Source organism: Epinephelus lanceolatus, chromosome 1 (genome assembly GCF_041903045.1).
Source record: "Epinephelus lanceolatus isolate andai-2023 chromosome 1, ASM4190304v1, whole genome shotgun sequence".
Taxonomy (NCBI): Eukaryota; Metazoa; Chordata; class Actinopteri; order Perciformes; family Serranidae; genus Epinephelus; species Epinephelus lanceolatus.
This window is the reverse complement of record NC_135734.1, coordinates 50,039,937-50,064,193: the sequence shown is the minus strand read 5'-3', so window position 1 is coordinate 50,064,193 and position 24,257 is coordinate 50,039,937. Positions and strand designations below refer to the sequence as shown.

Sequence of the window (24,257 nt, the reverse complement as noted above, 5' to 3'; positions counted from 1 at the left end):
CAATAACACTTCTGTGCTTTTAATTTACAGGATAGGCTCAATTTTTTAAGTTTGTCTTAAAACATAATTCAGACACTTTAATGTTTGTCTGACTGTAGAAATTCCCTGCGTTCATACTGACTGTTTAAAGACCCTTCATAAAACAATTTTAATGTCAGTGATGGAGTCAAAATACACAATCCTTGTTTTGTGCAAAAAATACACTTTAATGATTATTCTGAGGCGTCAGACGGATGTTTTCCAAATTTAGGGTTTTATTAGAACAAAATTCTTAATTCATATTTGTGTTAAGCCGCTTTTCCTTAACTGCAGCTGGAGGGAAACACTGTCTGTGGAAACACAAAGACGGGGATTATATTACGGAAAGACTATAAAATTTGAAATATATCCACTTCACTTGTCTCTGACTGATTTGTTAAGCTTCATATCAGATTCAGATAAAGTTTGGAATATATTCTTGCTCAGGACTGCTGGTGTCCTCAAAAAGGCAAACCTCATCTCCATCATGGTTTTCTGTTTTTGTAAAACAGTATCAACCTAAAACAAAGTTATCTGCTTATTCTACATAAACGATGATAAACTGTACTTTAACTATAAAAATTATTGAGTAAACTAATGCATTCCTAATTTGTATTTGTTGTCATCTACAGATATGTAATGATGATTGCTGGGTAATATGTATGTGAATGTTGTCTTATATCAATATCACCCACCACACAAAGCGTTCTGCCTGCTGCCGTCTGGCAAACAGAACCTCAGCATCTGGTCTGACACCACAAGCCTCTGGGACAGCTCCGTCCCTCAGGACATGAGACTGTTGAAACGGAAATACTTAGAATTTTCAAAATGTTCATGATAGCAGCTGGGAATGATTATGTTTCAATTCAATAACTAACAACTATTAACATTTTTAACATCACAGTTCATAATTGATCTGGAAAATAAAATTTAAAAAACAGTTTTTAAGGTTAAATAAGATGCCAGAGTGAATAAAATATCTAATCCAGTGGGAATATATTTTCTCCAGAGGCTAAACCCAGTGTCCTCAAATCCTGGAGACGCCCCTGACTCTTGTTACGCATACACATTTTACTGCAACACACTCCTGTTATATTCTGCCTATTTATGCAACTACTTTACATCACCTACTTCATATTTTATGTGTTATATTTTCTCCTTTATTTTCGTTTAACTCTCTCCTAAAAACATACTTTTATTGGAAAGCATATCCTGACTTTATCTGAGCTGTCTATTTTTTTGCTATCTCATTGATTTTATAGCCCCTGTATTATCTTGATTTTAGCTTTGGCCTTCCTTATTTTATCTCTTACTAGATGACATTTTATGACATGATATGTGTTTTACTCTTCTTGCGTTTTAGTGTGTTTAGTTTTATTGTGCAGCACTTTGTAACTGTGTTTTGAAAGGCGCTATATAAATAAAGTTTATTGTTTTTATTATTATTATTAATTAATTTTATTAATTAATTAATTAATTCATATATTTATATTATTATTTTTGTTTCTCTGTTTGTGATTTTAATAATATTATATTTATAATAATAATAATTATAAAATAATGCTAATAAATGTTAGAGTCGTTTTCTTTATGCCAATGAATGCTCTTTCAGTTGTTGTTCACTTACAATTTAATTTTTTTTTTTTTTTGAATTTTGAAAACAATTAAAAAAATGGAAACCTATCCTTTGGGCTTTTATTTTAAAAACCTCCACCGGAAGTGGCGCCTGTCTCGCGCTGTCACGGTCCGGGTTGTTGTCACCTTTAGGTTTCTGAGCTTCATTCACATCAATCGATAAAAAGCGGCGGAGAAATGAGCGACCAAGACGAAGACCTCGGTGAGTAAAAACATGCTTTATAATAATATATAAAGTTTTATGTGGCGCTGAAAGTTGATCTGCTTTTTTTAAATGTTCACAGCGGGACAGAAGTTGGTAGAGCCCCTCCGTACACTCCGTGCTGGGGGGTTAATAAGCGGGTATTTAACAGGGTACAGGGTTAAACCGGGTTAGAAAGTCCACCTAGTTTGTCCTGTACAAGCTGCCGTCATGTTTCTAACCGTGTCAGTGTGTAAACTGTGGTTAAAGACAGTTTGTCTCAGGTGATCTCAACTTGTAGTCTCACTGTTTGGACCGCAGTTGTGTCCAGACTCTGTGGTTAACTGGTTTAACAGGTGAACACCGGTAAGATAACAAGACTGGATTTAAAAATAATAATATGATCATAGCTTTTATTTATTGTGGATGATGTACAAAGCACAAGAACTTCACTGTTATTCCTCAGATATATTCCTTTACTCAGTCAGCCTGAAGACGTGCTGTGGTTCACTAACGTTAGCTGTAAGTTAGCCGTGTTATTAAAGGGGAACAAAGTCAGAATTTATACATATTATTTCCATGGTCTCAGAAAGTTCAGTCAGTATGTTAACATTAGCTACTCTGTCAAAGCCAGAAGCCAGATACACAATTGTTTCTTGCTCACGCCCCCCATTGCCCCGAAAAAGGCACATTCTGTATAAACAAAAGTAGGTAGGCGGCATTTTGCTGCACTCCCCGATTTTGTTTTTATACTGCCAATGCTGAAAAAAGACTGATTGGGCTTTCCTAGACGGGTTGTCAGGTTGTCAAACTGCCCTGAGTCATCCTAAAAATTGCCTGGAAACTAGCCTCGCGTCACCAGGCTCTTCACGTACGGGGAACGGGGAAGAGCCTGGTTTCCATTCACTCTGAATTTTGTCTGGATTCTGGTTCCGGTCTAGAGAGCGGATCCGGAATTCACCAAATTCACCAAAGTAAAACTTTAATTTCTTTTTAATTTTCACCATCAATTTACAATAAAAGAAAAAAATTAACTTAATGGCTTGGGGCTTTTCTTGTAAATTATATTCTTTAAATTAAAAAGTTTCACCGCATTTTTATTAGCTTGGTGCTTTTATTTTGACGGAAAGGCGCATCCATCGAATTCCGGATCCTGAGAGAGCCCTAGTTCCGGCTCCTTACCAAAATGGCCACTAAACGGCCCCAGACTACCTGTAAACGTCCATGATGGAGGAGAAGCTCCTGGACCAACTGGTGGTACTCCCCATGATCCAGCCTCTTTTTTAGGGTCTCATGTACCCACACAGATCTCTGTTCATCTGCTGACAGCCTCTCACCCTCAACCAGAGCTACAGACAGGATTTAACAACCATTTACTGTGAGAAAACAAAACAAAGACGGAAGATGGATTACATGGGAAGGTTGTCAGCTTTTCTGCTCAAAAAACTGTGGCTTAAGTTTTATCATTATTAACATTTAACTTCTATTTCTCACAGAAATCACACACATGATCTACTGCTTTCTGTAAACCTTCTTTTGTTGTAGACATAATAATTGTATCATCTGCATACATTAGTACCAGAAGCTGGATATAACTATCTATCTTTGGGCTTGCAACCATTCTGTAGTAGGTAATCCTCTAGGTCACTGATAAACAGAGGAAACAACAATGGCGATAGGTTTTCACCCTGTCGAACTCCTGCAAGAGATGCTAAACTCAGATGTAGTACATCAACACATGCATGATTTGATATTTTTGCACTTCTTTACTACATCTGAAAATTAGGCATTCATACCTGCTTAAAACAGTTTGTACCAGAGTGCATCCCTCCAGATTGTATCAAATGCTATACTATAGACATTTCTAGGGCCGCCGTTTCAATGATGTTAACTGAACTGGAGGTGCAGCTGCCTCTCCCCCACAGGGCTGTAGGCTCCATAGGAGTGTTAAAATGTGTTTGTCTTGTTGTGTTATTGGGAGCCAGAATAGAAGGAGTCATGGCTCAAAACCAGCCGCCACTGCCCGTCAACAAAAACAAAGACAACTATGGTTAAATGTGATAAGACCAAAGGACTGGACGGAGGCCATCATCAAAAATGCTCACATGTGCAGCGCACACTTCATATCAGGTTAGGGAAAAAGTATTTCCTGTTGTAGGGATGAATAAGGTTATGTGTATTAAGGGTTATCATGTCCACCTCATCAGAAACTGGGGAGGGATTAAGAGGAATATTGGATTTCTCTGGAACGCTAACTTTTTAGCACATTAGCTAACGTTAGCTTCCATAGCAAAACAAACAAGTGTGGTCCTCCTTTGTAAGATTGGCTTCCTGTGACATCATCCATCCACTGAGTGAGAGCATACGGGTCGGCCAGTCTGGTCCCGTTGGTCAGTGTTTACTTATTCAAGTAACACTGGCGGTCCCGGAGAGTGAGTGACCTGACATGGTGCGTTGGTAAATTCAGTCTGACGCTCTACACTAAAATGAGAGCCCTGTTGGTGGAAGAAACGCAGCGTTATATTTCTACATGAATGAACCAACGGTTAAGTTAATCACACATTCACTCCGCTCGGCGCTCTGCTGCTCCGTCTCCACAGACAGAGTGTCCAGAGTGCGCTCTGCCACTCTGAGAGTGCGCTGCTCTGGATAACCCAACGCTACATTCAGACAGCGCTCCCAATTTATCAACGCTCCAGTTTGTGTCAGAGTGCGCTCCCACACTCACAATGAGTGTTTCTGAACGCACCACTCACATCATCTTCCTCCACTGTCTAAAACAAGACAACACAACTTGTTAGCCTCCAGCTAAGCCCCGCCCACCAAAAAACAGTCATACTGTTTACGAACAGTAAAAGGGTCTGTAGATGATGAAAGAACATCTTTTCTTTTTAAAATAAAACAAATTAGTTTCAGTAAGAAGATGTGATCGATAGTGTAGTAGCTCCTTCTACATTCTGCTTGAATTTCCCTCAGGATAGAATTATAGGATTATTATTAAACTAAGCACCTAGTGTACAGGGATAACACCTGAGTCTGAAATCTTGTTGAACAGTTTGGCATATAGGGGTGTGAATATACATATAGTGCTTTTAATGTACTCATTTAAGACTCTATCTAGTCCTGCTGCTTGTCCTAATTTTAATTTCAGAATAATCTCTGCGGCAAACAACAGTTTGTTACTTGCACGTTATGTTCAGCGAGATCGTCTTGTTTTATGATTTTTGAAACCGAAATGCGGTCACCAGAAGTAAAAAGCTAACTTTAAGCTATAAACAAACTACACTGAGGTCACATGATTTAAGATCCCTGCAACAATGAGGCTATAAAGCTGATGCGATGATGTTCTGTAGTCTCATTTAGCTACTTAATTGACTTTTTAAGACCCATGAAGGCTCCAAATTTCACGAGTCGAGTATTAGGCTACTTGATGTATTTTATGTTGCAGAACAAAACATGAAAGTCTCTTTAGCGTGTGTTAACCACAGACCTTATTTCAGGCATCCAACCAAAAACCCATTCAAAAATCAATGACTTTGAGACATGGGAATCAGGAGTGTGAAAATGCTAACTTATTTCCAGTTTTTAGGACTCATTCATGCGGCGCTCTATAGACAATTTCACACTGCCTCATCAAGGGTGTGTAAAAGGGACTGCTATCCTCGCTGGAAAAACAGCAACAGGTCCTTAAAAAACACCCACGCGTGATGCCTAAAAAGCTGCTGGAAACACACCAATGCCTCGCTAAAAATAACAGATTTTTTTGTGTGTTGGTCTCAAACAGTGGTCTGCTGTTTGACAGGCGTGTTGGTGTCACACCATCCACCATCCCCTCCACCTCCCTGTGACAAAGTCAGCTCATATACTACGTCACTTTAGAGACACTGATATGATGCATATGAAACATGCAAATGTTATGTATTTGTAGTGCAATGCCAACATTCTCTTCTGGTGACTGGGCTGTTGTAGGACTGGATGGATGGGCACGTCAGACACAGGCCCAGAGGCCTAAAGTGTCGGCCCCCCGTGGCCTTCACCTGCAAAATGTCACAGAGAGACGTAAAACAATAATAAAAACTGACACAAATTGACTCCAAACAGAAACAAAACTACAAAAAAAGATGCACGTTGACGACCCATCCTGCCAGGTGGACTTTTACACCAGCATCGGCCCGTTTCCACTGAAGAAGTTCCTGGTACTATGTGGGGGACAGGAACTTTCCAGGAACGTCCTCTCGCTCGGCCCTCTCCACCGCCGTGTCTCCACTGAGAGGGCGGAGTAGGAGGAAGGTTCCTGTAAAGTTACTGGGCTCTGGATGTGACGTAATCGTTGTGTGACCATTTTGACCGGGGCGACGTGGCAAAGAAACAAACAAAGAAGAAGAACAACAACAAAGAAGAAGAAGCAGAAGTACGAAGCAGCAGAAGAAGAAGAAGAAGAAGAAAGCAGACATAAGAAAGACAATTATCAACATGGAAGGAGCTGAGGTGGTTGCTGGGTTTCTGGCGTGTCTCTTTGTTTACATGGCGGTGAACGAGAGGAGAAGAAGTCTGCTGAGTTTTAAAAATGCCGGCTATTTTGTCGCTTTCTGTTGACGTCACATCCCGCCTTGAGTATATCCAATCAGCACCACGTAAACCCCAAGCCCCAGTCAGGAGTTTTTCGGGGCCGTTCTGAGTACCTACTCCGAGGCAGGGACTTGTTTAGTCCCTGTAAAAGTTCTGGAACTTTGTCCTTCGGGGGTGGTTCCTGCGGTGGAGATATGCACCAATGGCCGGAAACGGGCCTCATGTAACGAGCCAAGCTGGCGGAGCCAAATACAGGACACACGCCGATTCAGCTACATCATCACACTAATTTGAATACATTTTCCAGAACTTTGAGGTGTGGTGGAAACGCAAACCACACAGATTACCAGGAATTATTTTCCCAGGTAAATAAATTCCTGGTAATAAAAGTTCCTGGAAATGTCGGTGGAAAAGGGGCTATTGTCTCATAATCCACAGAATGTGCACCGGCAGAATTCGATGACATCTCTGCAGATATTAATAAATATTGTCTATCACATGGCAAGCAAAGAAAAACATTCTGCAGAATTCCACGGATTTTATTCTGGATCTTAAAACTAAAAACATGTCAGATTGTGTTTGTGTCTGCTCAGTTCAACAGTCCGATCACTGGTCAGGTTCAATTTACTGATAAACAATGTTCTTAGTGCTGTGCAGAGTTCTTCAGGAGTATTTTAGATGCATTGTCCAGTCCAAGCCTCAGTAATCAGGCCGGCTTTGTTCTCCCCCCTTTTTTTTAACTCACATTCCTTCTCCTCGCCCTCCCCCCGCTCCCTCCTGCTTTCTCTTTCTTCACTTGTCTCTCTCCTAATGAGTCTCTGTCTCCCTCCCTCCTCCTCATGTTGTTCTCACACTCCGTCCATCTCAACCTAGATCTTTTCAGGGAAACACCTTCTCGCTGATATTTTTATCCCTCAGCCAGAGGTATTGTGCAAAGCGTGACTTAAGCACACTGACTCTGTTGTATTTTTATCTGCCAGGCAGCCAGAGCTTGAAGAAAACAGGGCTAATGAAAAACACTCTGAGGAGTAGACGTTGTTGGGCCAAAACATGACGCACACGCCAAACAGCCACACGGTGCCTCGGAAGTGTCTCAATCAGGGCGCTATTGTGTATATTTTTGTAATATTACACTGTTGTGTGAAAACATTTTATTCTTTGGTATTTTTCGTAGATTAATTTTGCTGATGCTGCAGACCAGCTGCAGTGAGTCAAAACTTGACTGAAGTTTAATATTACAGTTACACACCAGTGAAATACACTTACAAATAAATACAGTGATGTATGTATTCCCATTTTATTAAAATCAGACTGCTGGGGCGTTGGTAGCTTAGTGGACAGTGCCGGCACCCCATGTATAGAGGCGATTCCCGGTGCAGCGGTCGCGAGTTTGACTCACGCTTGCAACCCTCTGCTGCATGTCATCCCCCCACTTTCTCTGTCTCCCCATTTCACACTATCCTGTGCATTAAAGGCAAAAAGCCCAAAAAATAATCTTAGAAAAAAATCAAGAGTGCTGCTGCTGCAGGAGTTATCAGCTCTAGAGCCGATATTGGCCAATCACAGATGTATCAGTATCAGCGTATATGCTGTAGAGTATGCACTGATGTGAAAACTTTTCTTTTTTTTTTTTTTTTTACAGAATGTAATACAGAAAAAGATACTTGGGATTATTTATAATAGAGCTCGTAAGTTGCATGTTTCCGTTTACGGTACATGGGACCTTAAAAATCGTTTTCTCATAATGTATTTCAGTGGCTAGATGAAAATTATTTTCTGGTCCCGTTTGAATTGTGCCATATATTTCACATATTGTTTGTGAATTTTTAATATATTTTTTCGTGCAAAGAAGGCTACAATTTAGCGGGAAGAAGTTTGATACTATTAGGTTTTGTGTGAGAGCGCTGCTCTCGACGCGTATGATATACGTCACCACTTGCACTCGGAACATGGCTGTGTCTCTGGTACATTTCACCGCCCTCTTCCAAGGAGAGGACAAAAGCCTTAAGCGTGGCGAAAACCACTACAAGTCTGGACAGTTGGAAAGTTTCAGCTACGCCAGTGGGGAGATGGTCGGCGTTGTCCACGCCAGTAGGTGAGAGCAGCGTTACAAGGTTTCGGTGAGTATTATGAGAAGTGGAGGGAAAGTGTGATGGGTCTGACGGGGGTCTACCGGAAGGGGCGTGACTTACGAGCTCTATTATTAAATCGCCACTGAAGTTAACTGTTTCAGTGCACTGATGTCATTTTTGACAGTACAGTTTATTGTTAAACTGTAAAATTTCCTGCCCCCATTATACATCTCGGTCACAAGTGATTGATTGCAAAAACACTTGTGTTTTTGTATAAAGTATATACAGTATCGACCAATATATCAGTATTGGAATTTTTACTCCCTAATATCGGTTTTAGAATCAGCAGTAGAGCAGGCGCTCCATGTACAAGGCTGTTGCCGCAGAGGCCCGGGTTCGAGTCCAGCCTGCGGCCCTTTGCTGCAAGTCTCTCCCTCTCTCTCTCTCTCCCCCCTTCACGCTTCACTGTCCTGTCGATTAAAGGCAAAAAATGACCAAAAATAAATAAATCTTAAAAACAAAAATAAAAATCAGCCCAAAACTCCAGTATCAGTTGGGCTCTAACCAACTATACAAATGTGAATTGAGGCTGATAATTAAGTGTATGTGTGTGTGGGTTATGTCAAAACGTCACATTAGTACGCTGGGAATGTTCACATAAATATGCAGCTGCTAATTACAGGAAATTTGGGCAGATTAAGTTATTTAAAGAAGTAGTTTGGGACATTTTCGGACATACACTTATTATGCTTCCAAGTAACTATTTTTAGTCTCTGCTGGCTGCCTTGCAATTGATCTTGGCCAAGAAATAGTTGGCACACAGCCTGCGGTATAACAGCGGTTTTACATGTAATTTTTGTACAGATTAAGTAAAGAATATATGGTGTGTTAAACTTTGAGCTTTAGAGGTGCTCAGAAATATTTTTTTGATCTGTGGACAGAACCAGGTTGGCTGTTTCTACCTGTTTCCTGTCCTTATGCTAAGCTAAGTTGCCAACTGCTGGTGGTCATTTCAAACTTATGGTACAGAGGTGACAATTCATCCTCTCAACTAACTCAACTAACGAGCATATTTCCCCAAAATGTCAAACGTTCCCTTTAAAGGTGGAGTCTGCGATTCTGGAGGAAGATTTTTGATATTTGAACTCAGCACCCAAACAAATACAGCCGTCCTGTCAGTGCTCCTTCAGACGCTCCATGTCACTGTCCCTCTAGCTCCCACTGCCCCTCTCTTTATACAGCCATGGCCTTTCCCCTGTCCCGCGCACCAGCATTAGGGCTGAGTATTGGGAATTGACACCTTCACACTCCCGCAGCAGCAGCTACAGCCCATCCAGTCTGTGGTGTGGTGGAGTTGATGCTGGTGTATGGACAGAGTTTGCAGTTTAAAAAGTGATGGCTATACTACACACCACTTCATTCACATTATGGGTATCAAATGAAGTACACTGTTGTTATCGGTTTCATTTTAAGGGTACCAGTATTGGAATTATTCGACTGTGAGTAGATATTTGCTGCATTTGACAAAAACTGTAATGGATTAGAATCGCTGACTGCGACTTTAAGAACACGATTTACTATTTAGAGAGCATAATTTTTAATTTAAGGGCTTATATCAAATTTTGGGAAATGTGATTAAGGGTTTTCTTTCCAAGACTGAGATGAAATGATTGATATTAAAACTGAATTTTGACTTTTATCACTTTGAATAAAAAGTTGCCATTTAACGCAGTAAAATCTGTCTGACAGGGAAAATAGTTTAAGTACGTGATTTCTAGCTTATGTCAGTGGAAAGTTACACATTCACAGTTTGTGGCTGTTTGCACAACAACATTGTTAAGAATTTATAGGAGTGGTCCGGCCCTGTGTTTATAACATGTGCTGACAGTTTTACTGGAGAGGCTCACATTTCACCTTTCACCACACAGACTGAACTCCATCTGCGATATGAATATGTTGGAAGAACATCCAGTCAGTTCACTGCAGTACCAGTATGAAATGGTGACATGGTCTCTGTCGTGTATGTGTGTTTCATCTATAGTTTTTTATTTATAGTTTTTTATTTTAACAAAACAATCCCATCTGAAGGTCCACTAATTTAATTTTTCAGGTACTTTTAAACGTATCTCATGGGCTGATGGAGTTTGCTCAGTTGTCATGGAGACATAACATGCCAGCTGAGTGGCTGTCATAACTTCATCAGTGGCACTTTAATGCCCCAGTCACAAAGAAAGCATTTTGCAACCTGTGAAACACAGGGAAACAAGAGATCTGTGTGGGTACATGAGATCATGGGGAGTACCACCAGTTGGTCCAGGAGCTTCTCCTCCATCATGGACGTTTTCAGGCATATTTAAGGATGACTCAGGGCCAGTTTGACAACCTGCTGTCTATCATCAGGCCTAGCATAACAAAAAATGAATACTAACCATGGGAAGTCTGTTGGTCCTGCCGAGCGACTGAGCACTACCAGTTTCTCCCGCATAATTTACAAACTGTAAACTTGTTGTCATGACCACCACAGAAGGCCCGCCTCTCAAATCATCCAGTTGGACAATGGGAAGAACACGAAGATGTGGGCCACATTTCCACTCTGAGTTGAAGTTAATTTAGCTGGAGGAGTTCAGAGCACTCAGGCACAAACACCAGGCGCCTAGAATGCAGAAACGCATGGTGTATAGCAACTCACAAACAGCGAGCAAATAGCTTCATTCTCATTAAAAACGATAACAGAAAGCCGCCTCCAGCTGCTGAAACGCTTTCTGTGTGATCAGGGCCTTTGGTTTTTTTGCAATCCATGCTGGCTCATTGTCAGTTATCAGTAGTTTTGTTTAAGTGGTGTGCAGCAGTAGTGTGTTCCAGAGTGAAGACAAACACATGAGGGATCTGTTCATCTGTTGAGCCTTTTGAGGCAGGCTCTGTTTACAGAAGTCACATGGATCCTTTGTAGAGCAACCTTAAAGAAACAAAGGTGAACTCACACCACAGGGTGTAGGTGGAAATAGTATTTGCATTGTTGGTATTACAGTTGTTTGGACAATACTATGGGTGGGGTGGTCTGCTGCTGCGCTGTCAGAGAGTGGAAGAACTGAAAGTGATCTATTATATACCACCTGCTCTCACAGCTGTCGAGACTATTTTCTCGTTGGCGCATTGTCACATCTACAAACTGGAATATTCCTAGAAGGCACTGAGGTCATTCCCTCAACTGCACTGGTTTGGTGTCTTGACTCGCTGTGAGAGGTGTGGTAGAAGGTGTGGTGATGCCCATCCAGTGAATTTTGTTGGCAGGAATGAGTATGGTCCGCCTCCCACCTGCTCAGAGCAGGTCGACAACTCAGTGCACTTTTGTTCAATAATGTCACAGTCACTTTATCTTGCAAAAACACACTCATAGAAACCTCTCTAAAATGTGACTTTCATTCAGATTTGATCTTTTTACTCTATAGTATGGTAGTATGGGTATCAGAACACATGGTGTGTTTAATATGTTGATTGTTTATGACTGTCTGGTCTGTAACAGGAGCATAATGGCAAAGATAACTGGACTACTGTGGACTGACTGGTTGTAGAACCATGTTAATGTACTCTATAGGTTAATCTACCCACGTGATCCAGAGAAGATCATGATGTGTTTCTCTTACGTTACAAGAGAGTAATAAATCAGAGCGGCTTGTAGTTTGTAAATTAGTGTTCTGATGTGTACTGATGGTCCACACAGTTTAATATATTCCATGTTGCACTTGAGTTTGGCCATGTCGTTGAGCTAGTTTGCTGTGTCTGTTAAGTAGCTGTCCATTAGTCACTCTACAGCAGGAAACAGCACTTCAGAATGAAAGCTCTGTGCCAGGAGTTCACTGTGCTTCAAAATTAAGTGTATTTTTTTTTTTACAAACTTGACATGTTCACAAGTCACTTATGGTCCATTCAGAATGGGCCCATGACCCACCAGTTTGGAACCATTGGTATAACCTGTTGTGTCCCAGGCATCTCGTCTGTTCTGTAACCAGTTTCCTGACAGCCTCTCCTAAAGAATGTTTCCTGCCTTCCTGCCCTTCCTTCCCGACAGAGATGCTGTCCACCCGTTTAAACATGTTGCAGAGGAGAATAAAGATCATTTACATTGGTAGCACGTGATTATGACAAAACATGTTAAAGGAAATAAGTGAAACACTGAAAAGACAGAAAGAAGGTCTGAGATCAACCTGAGGTTGATCACACATGGATGGAAACGCACCTGGTGAAGGAAAGAATAGAAAACACTCATCAAAAACTGCGATAGAGAAATGTTAGTAGGCCTATTATGCTGAGGTGCGTTTGATTTTACTAAGACACAAAGCCTCTTCCTCACCGCTTCTTCATCTCTTCCTCTCAGGTGCATTTGATCCAAACATACCAGAGGAGGGACCTTCAGCTCCCCCTCCTGGTTGGCTGGATGACATACATGGATACCAGGGCCACAAAGGAGGAGGTCAGTCTTCCGTTCTCTCGTCTTCTCTTTTGTTTTTTTTTCCTTTAACACACCCCAACCTTCATCTGCCTTTTTTCTTTGTGTTAATGTGCATGTCCAGTAGATGACAACCCACTGTATCCACCTCCCCCTGCCTACACCCCCCAGCCTGAACTCGACAAGAACACTTTAGTTCCCGATGTCAGGTAAATAAAATACTCTCCTGATGATTCTGTGATTTATCTTAATTAGAAAGGCCTCTCAATATGTGACACAGAGATATGAAGGCATAATGGGGTAACAGATGTACACAGCTGTGTGTGTTTGCTCCTCCAGGGTTCCAACAGTATCGGAGGATGTGGCCAGAGACGCGCTGCTCAAATTTGTGGAATCAAAATGGAGGTACAGCTCCAAACCTGCCAGGAACCTCACCTTCAAAGAGCTCAAACCCATCACTGTGTACAGGGTAGGAGCACAGATCTTTCAAAATGGATAGATAAAAATGTTACTTATGTGATATCTAACCTGGATCAACGTGACATATGTTAACACATTCTAGTACCTATTAAGCCTTGTTTCCACCAAACACTTTCGGTATGGTACCTTTGGAGCCAACAGTATCCCTTCAGACATGGTACCTAGACCCTCGGTCTGTTCAGACAGTCCTCTTAAATGTGGGCGGGGTTGTTGTCACTCACTGCTCCGTCCAGCACTCGCTGTATTTCCTCATCAGCGGTGACACAGATGGAAGTCTGCACCTGGTTTATCGTCCACAGAACGAGGCTGCACGCCCACATTTTCAGAACAAAATAGAACAGGCTGCAGTGAGAGTCTCTCTCCATGGGATATTTAAAAATAGCAGCTTTGTGCATTTAGTCCTTCTCAGGCAAGCTCAGGGGTTTAGTGTTGCTGTAGCCCACAGGAAGTGAGGATTAGAATATATGACCTTCACATAATTTGGTTGTAATCAATATATATTTGTAAGCACTTGGAGATCCACTCATTACTAAAAGTGTCATCATCAAAAGAGACAATAAAAACTAATGGAATGGTCAAAGTTGTCATATTGAAATTAAAGGTGTGTTGATGGATTCACGTAAAATTACAAGTAAGCGTTCCACCTTAAAAGTTGCTGGCAGTCGGCCCAGTGAATGTAGTGTAAATTACTTTTCTCAGCTACTTTCAACAGCTGCTGTGAGAGGCAGCAAAATATCTTTTCATTTGAACTGAACTGACGTCGAAACGGGGCTAAAGTGTGCATGTATCAACTAGTGCTTTGCAAAATGTTGACATGCACATTTTAGGGATTCTTTGTTTGAGGGGGCCTTTGAACACTTTTTTTTTTTTTTTAAGATATTTTTGGGGGCTTTTTAGCCTTTAATGTATAGGACAGACAAGCGTGAAGGGGGGAGAGAGAGGGAGTGACATGCAGCAAAGGGCCACAGGCTGGAGTTGAACCCGGGCCGCTGTGTGTCGGGGCCTTTAGAGCCAGAGTTATGTGTCTTTCTGTAGCTCCAGCTGTAGTGATGACAAACCTCACCACAGTGTGTTGTCCTGTGAACTCAGCACTTTGTACATTATCCTCTGATTCAAATCATGACCTGGAGAACTGATGGACAGCCACCGTAACATCATCCATTGGTTTGTGGACTCCTGTTTTAAAGCTTGGTATTTTGGCCATCGTCATCTCGGATATTTTGAGCCAGAAATAACCCTTTTTGGACGAGATGGTGGAGCTAACCCTCACGCTAGCTGATAGCTGGGTTAGTATGGTGCATTTACAGCTATGGTCAATGGTGATAATGCTAATGCAAATTTTTGCCCGTGAAAAACAAGCTAAAAAGCATTAAAACAAATAATTACTGGAAAAACAGAATATCCGACTCCTCAGAGGGTTTTTTCGTACAATCAAAAGCTGAGCAAGACTTTTTTAGGCGACCAAAACATTACAATTAACTTTCATAAACTGAAAACAGGCTGGAATAGCGACAGCTACGGCTACGCCCATTCTCTTTGATTCTAGGGTTACACCATGGTTACGTTACAATACAATAGGATATACTTAATTGTCCCTGTAGGGAAATTTTTCTTGGACTCAGGAGCTGCACAAATATTGCTGCCTTACAATAATGGTCCAGAAGAAATTAAGCATACACCAAAAAACACACATACTTCACAACAGGTTACCTAACCAACATTGTCACCATGGTAAGCATCTTGTCAACAGATGGCACCTACCTGTCACTCAAAGCAGCCGCACCCTTAATTATGCAAAACTATAAGCCTTAATAACATTTAAACAGATGAGTTATCTAAGAATTGACCCCCTGTACAGTTGTCACTGACAGGGAAATCATCTCTAGAAACCAAAACCGTTTCTGCACCAGGCTGTAAACATGTTTATTTGTCCTGTAGATTTGGGCATTTCACCATGAGAGTTGACTCGCTCTTGAGTCAGCCTCAAGTGACCATTAGAGGAACTGTAGTTTTTGGCACTTCTGCATCGGCTTTGTACTCCAGCCTTGATGCTTGATGCCACGAGGCATAACTGATGTTTTTAAATGTTTTAGGTGCCATTCAAATGCAAACCACAGACAATGAGTACAGTGTTTTATATCCTGAAATAAAACACACCTCTCCAGAGTCCGCCTCAGCTCTCAGGGAGATCAGCAAACACAAGATTTTTAATGAGTTTAAGTTCTTCTTTTCACCACTGCATAGCATCATGACACATGCTCCCATTCATCCAGTGTTTTCTGATTATTTTCCTTCTGCAGTATCGACTGGAGACGTACACTGAGACCAGAACCAGCGCCTGGCAGTTTGAACCCTACAATGGTAAAACTTGAGAACTCTGAACGAACAAATTACTTACAAAACTTGCTGTTTTCATGGATGACAAGATCAGCTGTCATTCTCACCAGACAGTATTTGTTTTAGTTTAGATCAGTGGTTCTCAAACTTTTTCTGTCATGTCCTGCTTCAGAAGCCATTAACAATAATCAGGGAAGCAACTGATAAAAAATGATCTATGTTGAAATTTAGTGAAATAAAGGTCTGCATGACAGCATCAGCAGACTCTCTACCTTTACAAATCATATCTACTCAGCTTAAATCCACTTCATACTTTTCCCCTTATCACTGATGACCCACCTGCAGTGTCTCTGTGCCCTCCACGGGGGGGGGGCGCCCCACAGTTAGAGACCCAAAGTTAGATTAATCAGCACTGTTAACAGTACCACTCTTCACTGAATATGTTGTCCCACTTTTTTGGTGTCAAACAGGACAGGTGGTTGACGGTCCTCAGTACGGTATGAGCCCTCCACCCTGGGACATTCCTGTGACGATGCCTCAGAGATACACAGACAGGGTGGAGAAGGTCCGCGTGCCACACTCGTCCTTTGTGAAGGTACAGCTCTTTTCCTGATTTGCTGATTGTTGTATTTTTTTATTCTTTGTATCAAAGCAATGTGCAATGTTTCTGTGTGTGTGTGTGTGTGTGTGTGTGTGTGTGTGTGTTTTAGCCGTGTCACAAATGCAACGGCTGTGGAAGAACTCGCTGTGGTAACTGCCATGGAAGAGGCCAGGTGAGATCTCTTCTTTATAATTGGGATTTACTTAAAGGTTCTATATGCATCTTTTTACATGTATTAATCATTTTTTATCACTGATGAAGAATGTGTTGTAACGTGACTAAAAGAATGAGACCTTCTCCGACTTTTCTTGGTTGCCTGTAACAGCCTGTGGAGTGATTTCTATGTGAGGGACTCAAGACAAATTCACTGGGAAAATCCAAAGGACGTCACGTTAGGTGCACTCTTGAGTGCCTTGCCTCTCCTCAGCTCATCTACAGTGCCAACAGTGTGCAGCGCTAGCTAACGTTAGCTTAGAAATGGAGTCCATTAACGTAAACAAACAATCTGCACCCACCAACGACTAATCAACTAATTGTTTCAGCCCTAAAACCCACTGACAGTGTTTCAAAAAATGTACAAAGTTTTACAGTGACCATTGGTGTACAGTCGTAGCTTTGTGTCATATGATATTTTATCAGTAGTAGATCATTTTACAGTGTAGTTTGTAGATTTAGTTTTAAAAAAAATGGTAATAACAGGACAAGACCTACTGTACCCCACTGTAGCTTTAGGCAGTAGTCACAGACTGTGCCTGCAGAAACAGCATGGTTTTATGATAATGTGGAAATAATGCCACCTTTGTTAGGTCACACTTCCTGGTAGACACTTACTACATACTTAACTCCTCATCCCCTTTTCACAGAAGCGCTGTACGTTCTGCCACGGTCATGGCCGTTCCAGGAACAAGCCCTGCTCCTCCTGTCATGGCCGAGGTCGCAGGAGGTGGGACTCTGTTTGCTTTCTTTCCTGTCTCTCTGTCTGAATTTCCTTCTCCGTCTTGCAGAAGCGTTGCTTTAGCTGCCATGGCTCAGGGTACAGGAGGCACCCCGGGAATCACAAGCGCTCCTCCGGGAAGACACGTTGTACATCTTGTAGCGGGAGAGGCCGTAAGAGGTGAGAGAGGAGACCCGAGAACGCCGACGAATAGAGTCTTAGCCGTGGGATGAGAGCTGGTAGGGTAGAGTGGAGTCTTGATCTGATTTACAACTTACACACTGTGCAGCAAACATGTGAACATTCCTCGCCAGTGACCCAGGCATTTATTGACGGTCTGTTTGATAAATGCATCTCCTCCATCCTCCTGTCTCTTCTGTGCCAAGATGTGAGGAAGATATGTGAATGACTGATGCGAGGAATCATGTTTCCCTCCATAGACTGTATAAAAGAAGTGGATGTAGCCACCATGACGTCATTTTGACATTCGCCATCTTGGCTTTTTGGAGGCGAACCCCCGCTCATGAAGCCAAAAGGGTTCAACTTCTTGGGTATAAAATTACCCTGATCTTCTGCATGGTGGGGCTCAAAGAGCAAAGTTTAGCTCTCTGCTAACTTGAATGGGGATGAAATAATTTAATTGTGTGGCTCTTCTCAACTTTTGAAATGTTATTGGACCAAATGGATCAAATTCCAATAGTGACATGTGGTATTTCACCGGGGTTGGGATGCTCACAAAAGTCTATCCACGTTCCCAAGTCATTGGGAAAAAGTCTTTATGGCCCCATGGCATCACGTGACGGATCTAGACATTGTAATTATGTTGATTTTCCACAACAAAACTGTGCTTCCAAGCCTGGTGCTGTTCCGAGGGGCTTGGCCTGAAGTGACCACAAGGGATGTGCCATATCATCTTGTTCAGGATAATACTGGTTTAATTTGTAATATCATGTGATTCTCACAATATTTCCACTTGTTGACATATTGATGTCTGTGGCGTCCTGAATGTTTTATGAACAGCCCCGGACTTCTCAGACTCTTTTAGCGACTCACCGCTCAGAGGGAATCATTCAGCGGCTCCTCTGGCAGCAGCACAGCGTCTCTCCCTCTCCTCTCTCGCCGTGCGCACACGGGACTCAGTGTCGTCTAGTGATTTTGTCTTAAACCTTTGGTAACGTAAACCTACCTGACGCTCGCGGCTTGACATTTTTTTGCAATTCTATTTTCTTGAATTTATTTATCTATCCATCCCCATTGGTAGCTTTGTCACCTTCTACCTATGCCAGTCCTCAATGCCTATGTGCAGTTTCACATAGATTGACCACGTCAGTGAGTAGAAAAACGTGGGACAGACAGAATGACTGACTGACAGAATGACACACTGACAGTTTCCCTGATTATGTACAGCATACCATACCATGACTTAGTCATACCAAACATTAGAAAACAACACCAACATTGGTCCACAGGGGGAGCCACAGCGATCGGTCACATTTTAGCCATTTTGAAGCATTTTTCTGTTGTTATAGCGCCACCCAGTTGCCAATTAGAGTTAAATTTCTCCAGTCACCTTGAGGCGTCCTGTTCTACATATCTACCAAGTTTAGTAAAAATCCATATGGCGGTTAGGCCTAGATAAGAAATGAGCTCTCTAGCGCCCCCATTTTGTTTGATGGGGTCAATAATGGAGGGGTCCCCTCAGATTATGTGTGGTCATATGCCTACAAAGTTGCGTGGTGATAGGTGAAACCCTTGAGATGTTATACACCTTTATGTGATGAGCCACGCCCTCCGCAATATTCATTGCCTTATAGAAGCTCAGTTTTAGTAAGTTTTCCAACTTTTGCCAAGAGGGAACTTTAGATATTGGTCCCTAGATTATGTTCACCCAGTTTCATGCAGATCGCTCAAACTTCCTAGGAAGAGATCCATTTGAAGTGTTTTTCAAAAAATTCAAAATGGAAATGGAAAATCTATATAAGCAGAAGTTATGGGTTCTTGAGGCAAATGTGTTCCTCATGAGGAGAGGCATCTCTGTGCAAAGTTTCATGTCTCTACGACATACGGGGCATGAGATATGCCCATTCAAAGTTTGACATTTCAATAGGTTGCTATAGCGCCCCCCTTTGGCCAATTGATGTAATATTGCTTCATTGGCATCCTCCCATGACCCTCTACCACTGTGCCAAATTTCACATGGATTGACCAAGTCAGTGAGGAGAAAAACGTGGAACAGACACACACACACAGTTTTCGTCATTATATAGTAAGAGATTAATTTGTCAAATTGTCAAGAATATTGTTGTCGGAAAACAACAACCCTGAAATATCATGGTATTATTTCAGGGCCATATTGCCCACCCCTAGTGACCACCATATCTGGAACAGAGGGTGGAGCAGAGGAGGATACGCATCACTACGCCTTTATCCTGACTGACAGGTTGCCATGGTAGTGACTTGTCAGTCACAAGGGAGCCAAACCTCAAAACATACAAATGCTTTATAGCCTATTTTACTCTAAACACTATCATAATTACCAAAATGACCAACATGCTGTTTTGAAGAGGACTTGAAACCGGTGATTGAGACCAGTCAAGTGAGATGTCGGATCATTTCTAAACGATCAGACTTCTCTTTTACAACCAGTGGAGTTGCCCCCTGCTGGCCATTTGAAAGAATGCAGGTTTAAAGCACTTTGTAGTGGCTTCACTTCTCAGACCCGGGTACTACGTCCACCTCTTTATTCAGTCAGTGATCTCCTCACATGGTGTTTTGATGTTGATGGTGAATGTCTCATCAGCATCTGCATTCCTTATGTTTCTACACTTTGTTCTTGCGACTTACCATTTCACTTTCACACTTACTTCTGTCTCAGCTATGACAGCTCTGCTTGTTTCTTTTGCACAAACTCTGCCACTTGTTTTTTCATGTTTCACTGTGATGTTGACGTGAGAAGAAGCTGCAGAATATTTGAACCACATCTTTTATCTCTTTGTCAATCCTGCAGGTGTTTGTCCTGTCACGGCCACGGCTACAAGACCTGCTCTGTTTGTCACGGCAGCCAAAACCTGCTGCATTTCATCCAGCTCACTGTGACATGGTACGTCAAAGCTTGACACACACACGCATGCTGACACATTTACACACAAAAGCTGGCTAAATTTCCTCTTCTGCTTCATTTGTTCCTGTTGTCTGTGTGTGTGTGTGTGTGTGTGTGTGTGTAGGAAGAACGACGTAACTGATTTCATTCCAGACCGCCAGCCTGACTTCCCTGACAAGAAGTTTGAGAAGGTGACAGGAGATCCTTTCTTCGTCGATGAGAGTCTTTTGGTAAAAACAAAACACTTATTGCCTTTTAAATAGGAACGTAAAAGTGGCTATCATGTTTGCTTTTATTATGAATATATTTAAACAACATGGCAATGTGTTGTCATCAGCTGAATCTGCAGCTCCTCTCAGTTTTACGGAGCTTTACAGTGAGTCTCAGCTCACGTTTATCTGTCCGGCTGTAACTTTAATATTCTGGTTCACTCTCAAAGCTATCATAGCATCATTCTAGGCCTTTTTACACCGCCTCTTCAAGGTATGAATTCCACACCATTATTCCGCCTCACCATGCCGTGTAAAATGTACAGTCGCAGAATGAGGGGACAGAGTTGTCTCACCTTAAAGGCAGCGTCGGAGGTAGTAATAGCACCAAAGGGATGTCTATATTAACTTGAACACCGGCAGGACGGGATCATGGGCGGCACAGGTGTGACGTTTTGATGATGTGTCAAGTGTGCAACCCTCTGCTGGCAGATTTAAAAAGTAACTGATAGCAGTTAGCAGCTAACTCAAAGAAGAACAACAGCGGCCGTAAATTACTGTCAATTACCCTTGTAATAAAAATGCAAAGTAGGTGTAAAGAAGGGAATTATAATAAGTTCACAACATGTTGATAGTCTCAGATTTGTTTGATTTGAATGGCTGTTGGGATGATGCTTCTCAAACCACTCCAGAGAGAAAAAACACATTGTTGCTTAAAAAACAACAACATCCATTTCTCTTGGAGATGTGTGGATGAATACATTTGATAGAATATAAGCTTATGTGCTCCATGAGTTGATTGTCTGTGTTTCCTCCTCTCTGTCCTGCCAGGTGTACCCCATCCAGGGGTTCCCCGATCAGGAGATCTGTGATATTTCTAAGAAAACCATTAACGAACACCTCAATCGCTTCAGTTCCACCAGCCGCATCCTGCAACAGGTAAAATCCAACATGTACAACTTGTTCATTCAAAACAACTGTGTAAATAATTGGGTGATGCAGAGATGTAGTTTTATACCCTGCCTACTGACTGCCAGTGCCCCTGTATTGTGTCAAACAAAGTAAAGTATTTTTGTCATCCTACCTGGACGCATGGGTGGATTACTGAGCAGGGCTACAGGGCACAGGCCCTGGGCTTTACCTGGAAACTGTCCACCAAGAGATGCAAAAAGATCATTGGGAGATTCAAAATGATCACTAATAGAGGCAAAGGGGCGACAAAGAGATGCAAAATGACCATGAAGAGATGCAAAGGGACGACAAAGAGATGCAAAATGGCTATGAAGAGATGCAAAGGGACCACAGAGAGATGCAAAAAGACTACAAAGAGTTGGAAAAAGACTACCAGGAGATGTCAAGGGACCACAGAGAGTTGCAAAAAGACTACAAAGAGCATAATAATGTCCACCAAGAGATGCAGAAGACCACCAAGAGATGCAAAGGGACGAAAGAAAGATCCAAAAAGACCACCAAGAGATGCAAAAAGAGCACAGAGAGATGCATAAAGACAACCAAGAGATGCAAAGGGACAACAAAGGGACGCAAAAAGACCACCAAGAGATACGAAGGGACCGCAGAGAGTTGCAAAAAGACCACCAAGAGATGTTAAAGGACCACAGAGAGATGCAAAGGGACCACCAAGAGATGTAAGAAGACCACAGAGAGATAAAAAAAAGACCACCCAGAGATAGACAAAGACAAAGAGATGCAAAATGACCATGAAGAGATGCAAAGGGATGCCAGAGAGATGCATAAAGACCACCAAGAGATACAAAGGGACAACAAAGAGATGCAAAAAGACTGCAAAGAGCATAATAATGTCCACCAAGAGATGCAAAGGGACGAAAGAAAGATCCAAAAAGACCACCAAGAGATGCAAAAAGACCACAAAGAGTTGCAAAAAGACCACCATGAGGTGTTAAAGAGAGATGCAAAAAGACTACAGAGCATAATAATGTCCACCAAGAGATGCAAAGGGACGAAAGAAAGATCCAAAGGGACCACCAAGAGATGCAAAAAGACCACAAAGAGTTGCAAAAAGACCACCATGAGGTGTTAAAGAGAGATGCAAAAAGACTACAGAGCATAATAATGTCCACCAATAGATGCAAAGGGACGAAAGAGAGATCCAAAATGACCATCAAGAGATGCAAAAAGAGTACAGAGAGATGCATAAAGACAACCAAGAGATGCAAAGGGACAACAAAGGGACACAAAAAGACCACCAAGAAATGTAAAAAGACCACAGAGATATAAAAAAAAGACCACCCAGAGATAGACAAAGACAAAGAGATGCAAAAGGACCGTGAAGAGATGCAAAGGGATGCCAGAGAGATGCATAAAGACCACCAAGAGATACAAACGGACAACAAAGAGATGCAAACAGACCACAGAGAGATGAAAATAAAAAAGACCACCAAGAGATGCAAAGGGACCACGGAGAGATGCGAAAAGCCCCAGAGAGATTCAAAATGATCACTAATAGATGCAAAGGGATGGCAAAGAGATGCAAAGGGACCACAGAGAAACACAAAACGGCCACATAGTGAAGGAAAACTTTTTCGTAACATCACATTAAGCTGAGATATATGTGACAATAACAGTGACTGAACAAACACTGTGACAGTTTGAGACAGGACATGCAGACCTGATGTTATTTTTTAACAATGCTGATTTTTTTCCTTTACATTTCTCTCCCTAAATAAAAGTGATACTAATCTCATGACTGTTTGTTTCTTCCTCTCTGTAGCGTCAGACCATCGAGCTGGTGCCTCTGACTCATGCTTATTATACCTACAGTGGGAAAGACTACAGCTTCTTCGTCTATGGAGTGGAGAACAAAGTCTTTGCTTCCAAATATCCCACTGCGTGTACTATTTTATAAGGAACATGCAGACATACTGTTATCATCATATTTAGCTTGGGTTGTATAGAAGGTGGGAGAGGGCAGCAGGTGGGAAAAGCTGAATAATTAATTCAATGTACCAACTTGTATTCACCAAAAATCTATTGTAGTGTTATTAACTGTTAGCGTTACCACATTAATCGTCCGTACTAATTGTTCAACTTGCCTTCAGTGTGTGATCGTATGGTGCTTTAATGACCAAGCTAAGCCTCATGGTTGTGCTTAAACCTTTACATATAAGATACAATACTCCTCAGGACAGGAAACAAACTCTTAAAGCTACAAACCAAACTCCAGACTGTCACGGGTCACTGCCAGTATGTTTCCTGAGATAAGATAAAGACTTTGTGTCACAGTAATAAATCACAGAACTGCAGCTTCTGATACGGGGCGTCATTTTTACAGCCTGTTATGATACATAAGTGGATATATTTAGATTATATATATTTCTATTTTAGTGAAGATATTTTTCTTGGTATGTGTGAGGCAGATGTTTTATTGCTTTCAGTTCATGTGTTTATGCATTAAAATGTCTGTATAAAAATCCATCCAGATGCTGGTGTCTCAGCAAATATTCACTCCTCTTTTCTAAAAGCACTGTGTTTTGTCTGACAGTAGAAATTGTTTAAGAAGTTTGCTACTTTTATTTTTACATGTAAAAGAAATGTGTAAGTCTGTTGTTATTTTATACAACGTAATCAAACCTGTCAAATGTATTCAGTAAACGTGTCACAGATGAAGCTCAAAATAAAGTTTTATCATGTTATCA

The 24,257-nt window shown here is 41.7% G+C and overlaps 1 protein-coding gene across 4 annotated transcripts; it reads left to right on the top strand.

The window, feature by feature from the left end:
* The first annotated feature begins 1,739 nt into the window (after nt 1-1,739).
* LOC117256246 (protein SSUH2 homolog) lies at nt 1,740-24,257 on the top strand. 4 transcript variants are annotated; one of them, XM_033625544.2, is made up of 12 exons: nt 1,740-1,855; nt 12,851-12,946; nt 13,050-13,131; nt 13,262-13,391; nt 15,703-15,763; nt 16,210-16,334; nt 16,450-16,512; nt 17,345-17,454; nt 20,282-20,374; nt 20,499-20,604; nt 21,415-21,522; nt 23,333-24,257. In XM_033625544.2, the coding sequence occupies exons 1-12, from the start codon at nt 1,831-1,833 to the stop codon at nt 23,465-23,467; spliced, it is 1,134 nt and encodes a 377-aa protein (XP_033481435.1). In that variant the 5' UTR covers nt 1,740-1,830; the 3' UTR covers nt 23,468-24,257. The 4 variants fall into 4 exon arrangements, with proteins under 4 accessions (XP_033481435.1, XP_033481437.1, XP_033481434.1 ...); XM_033625546.2 differs by lacking the exon at nt 17,345-17,454 and adding an exon at nt 17,204-17,283; XM_033625543.2 differs by having other exon boundaries at nt 13,047-13,131.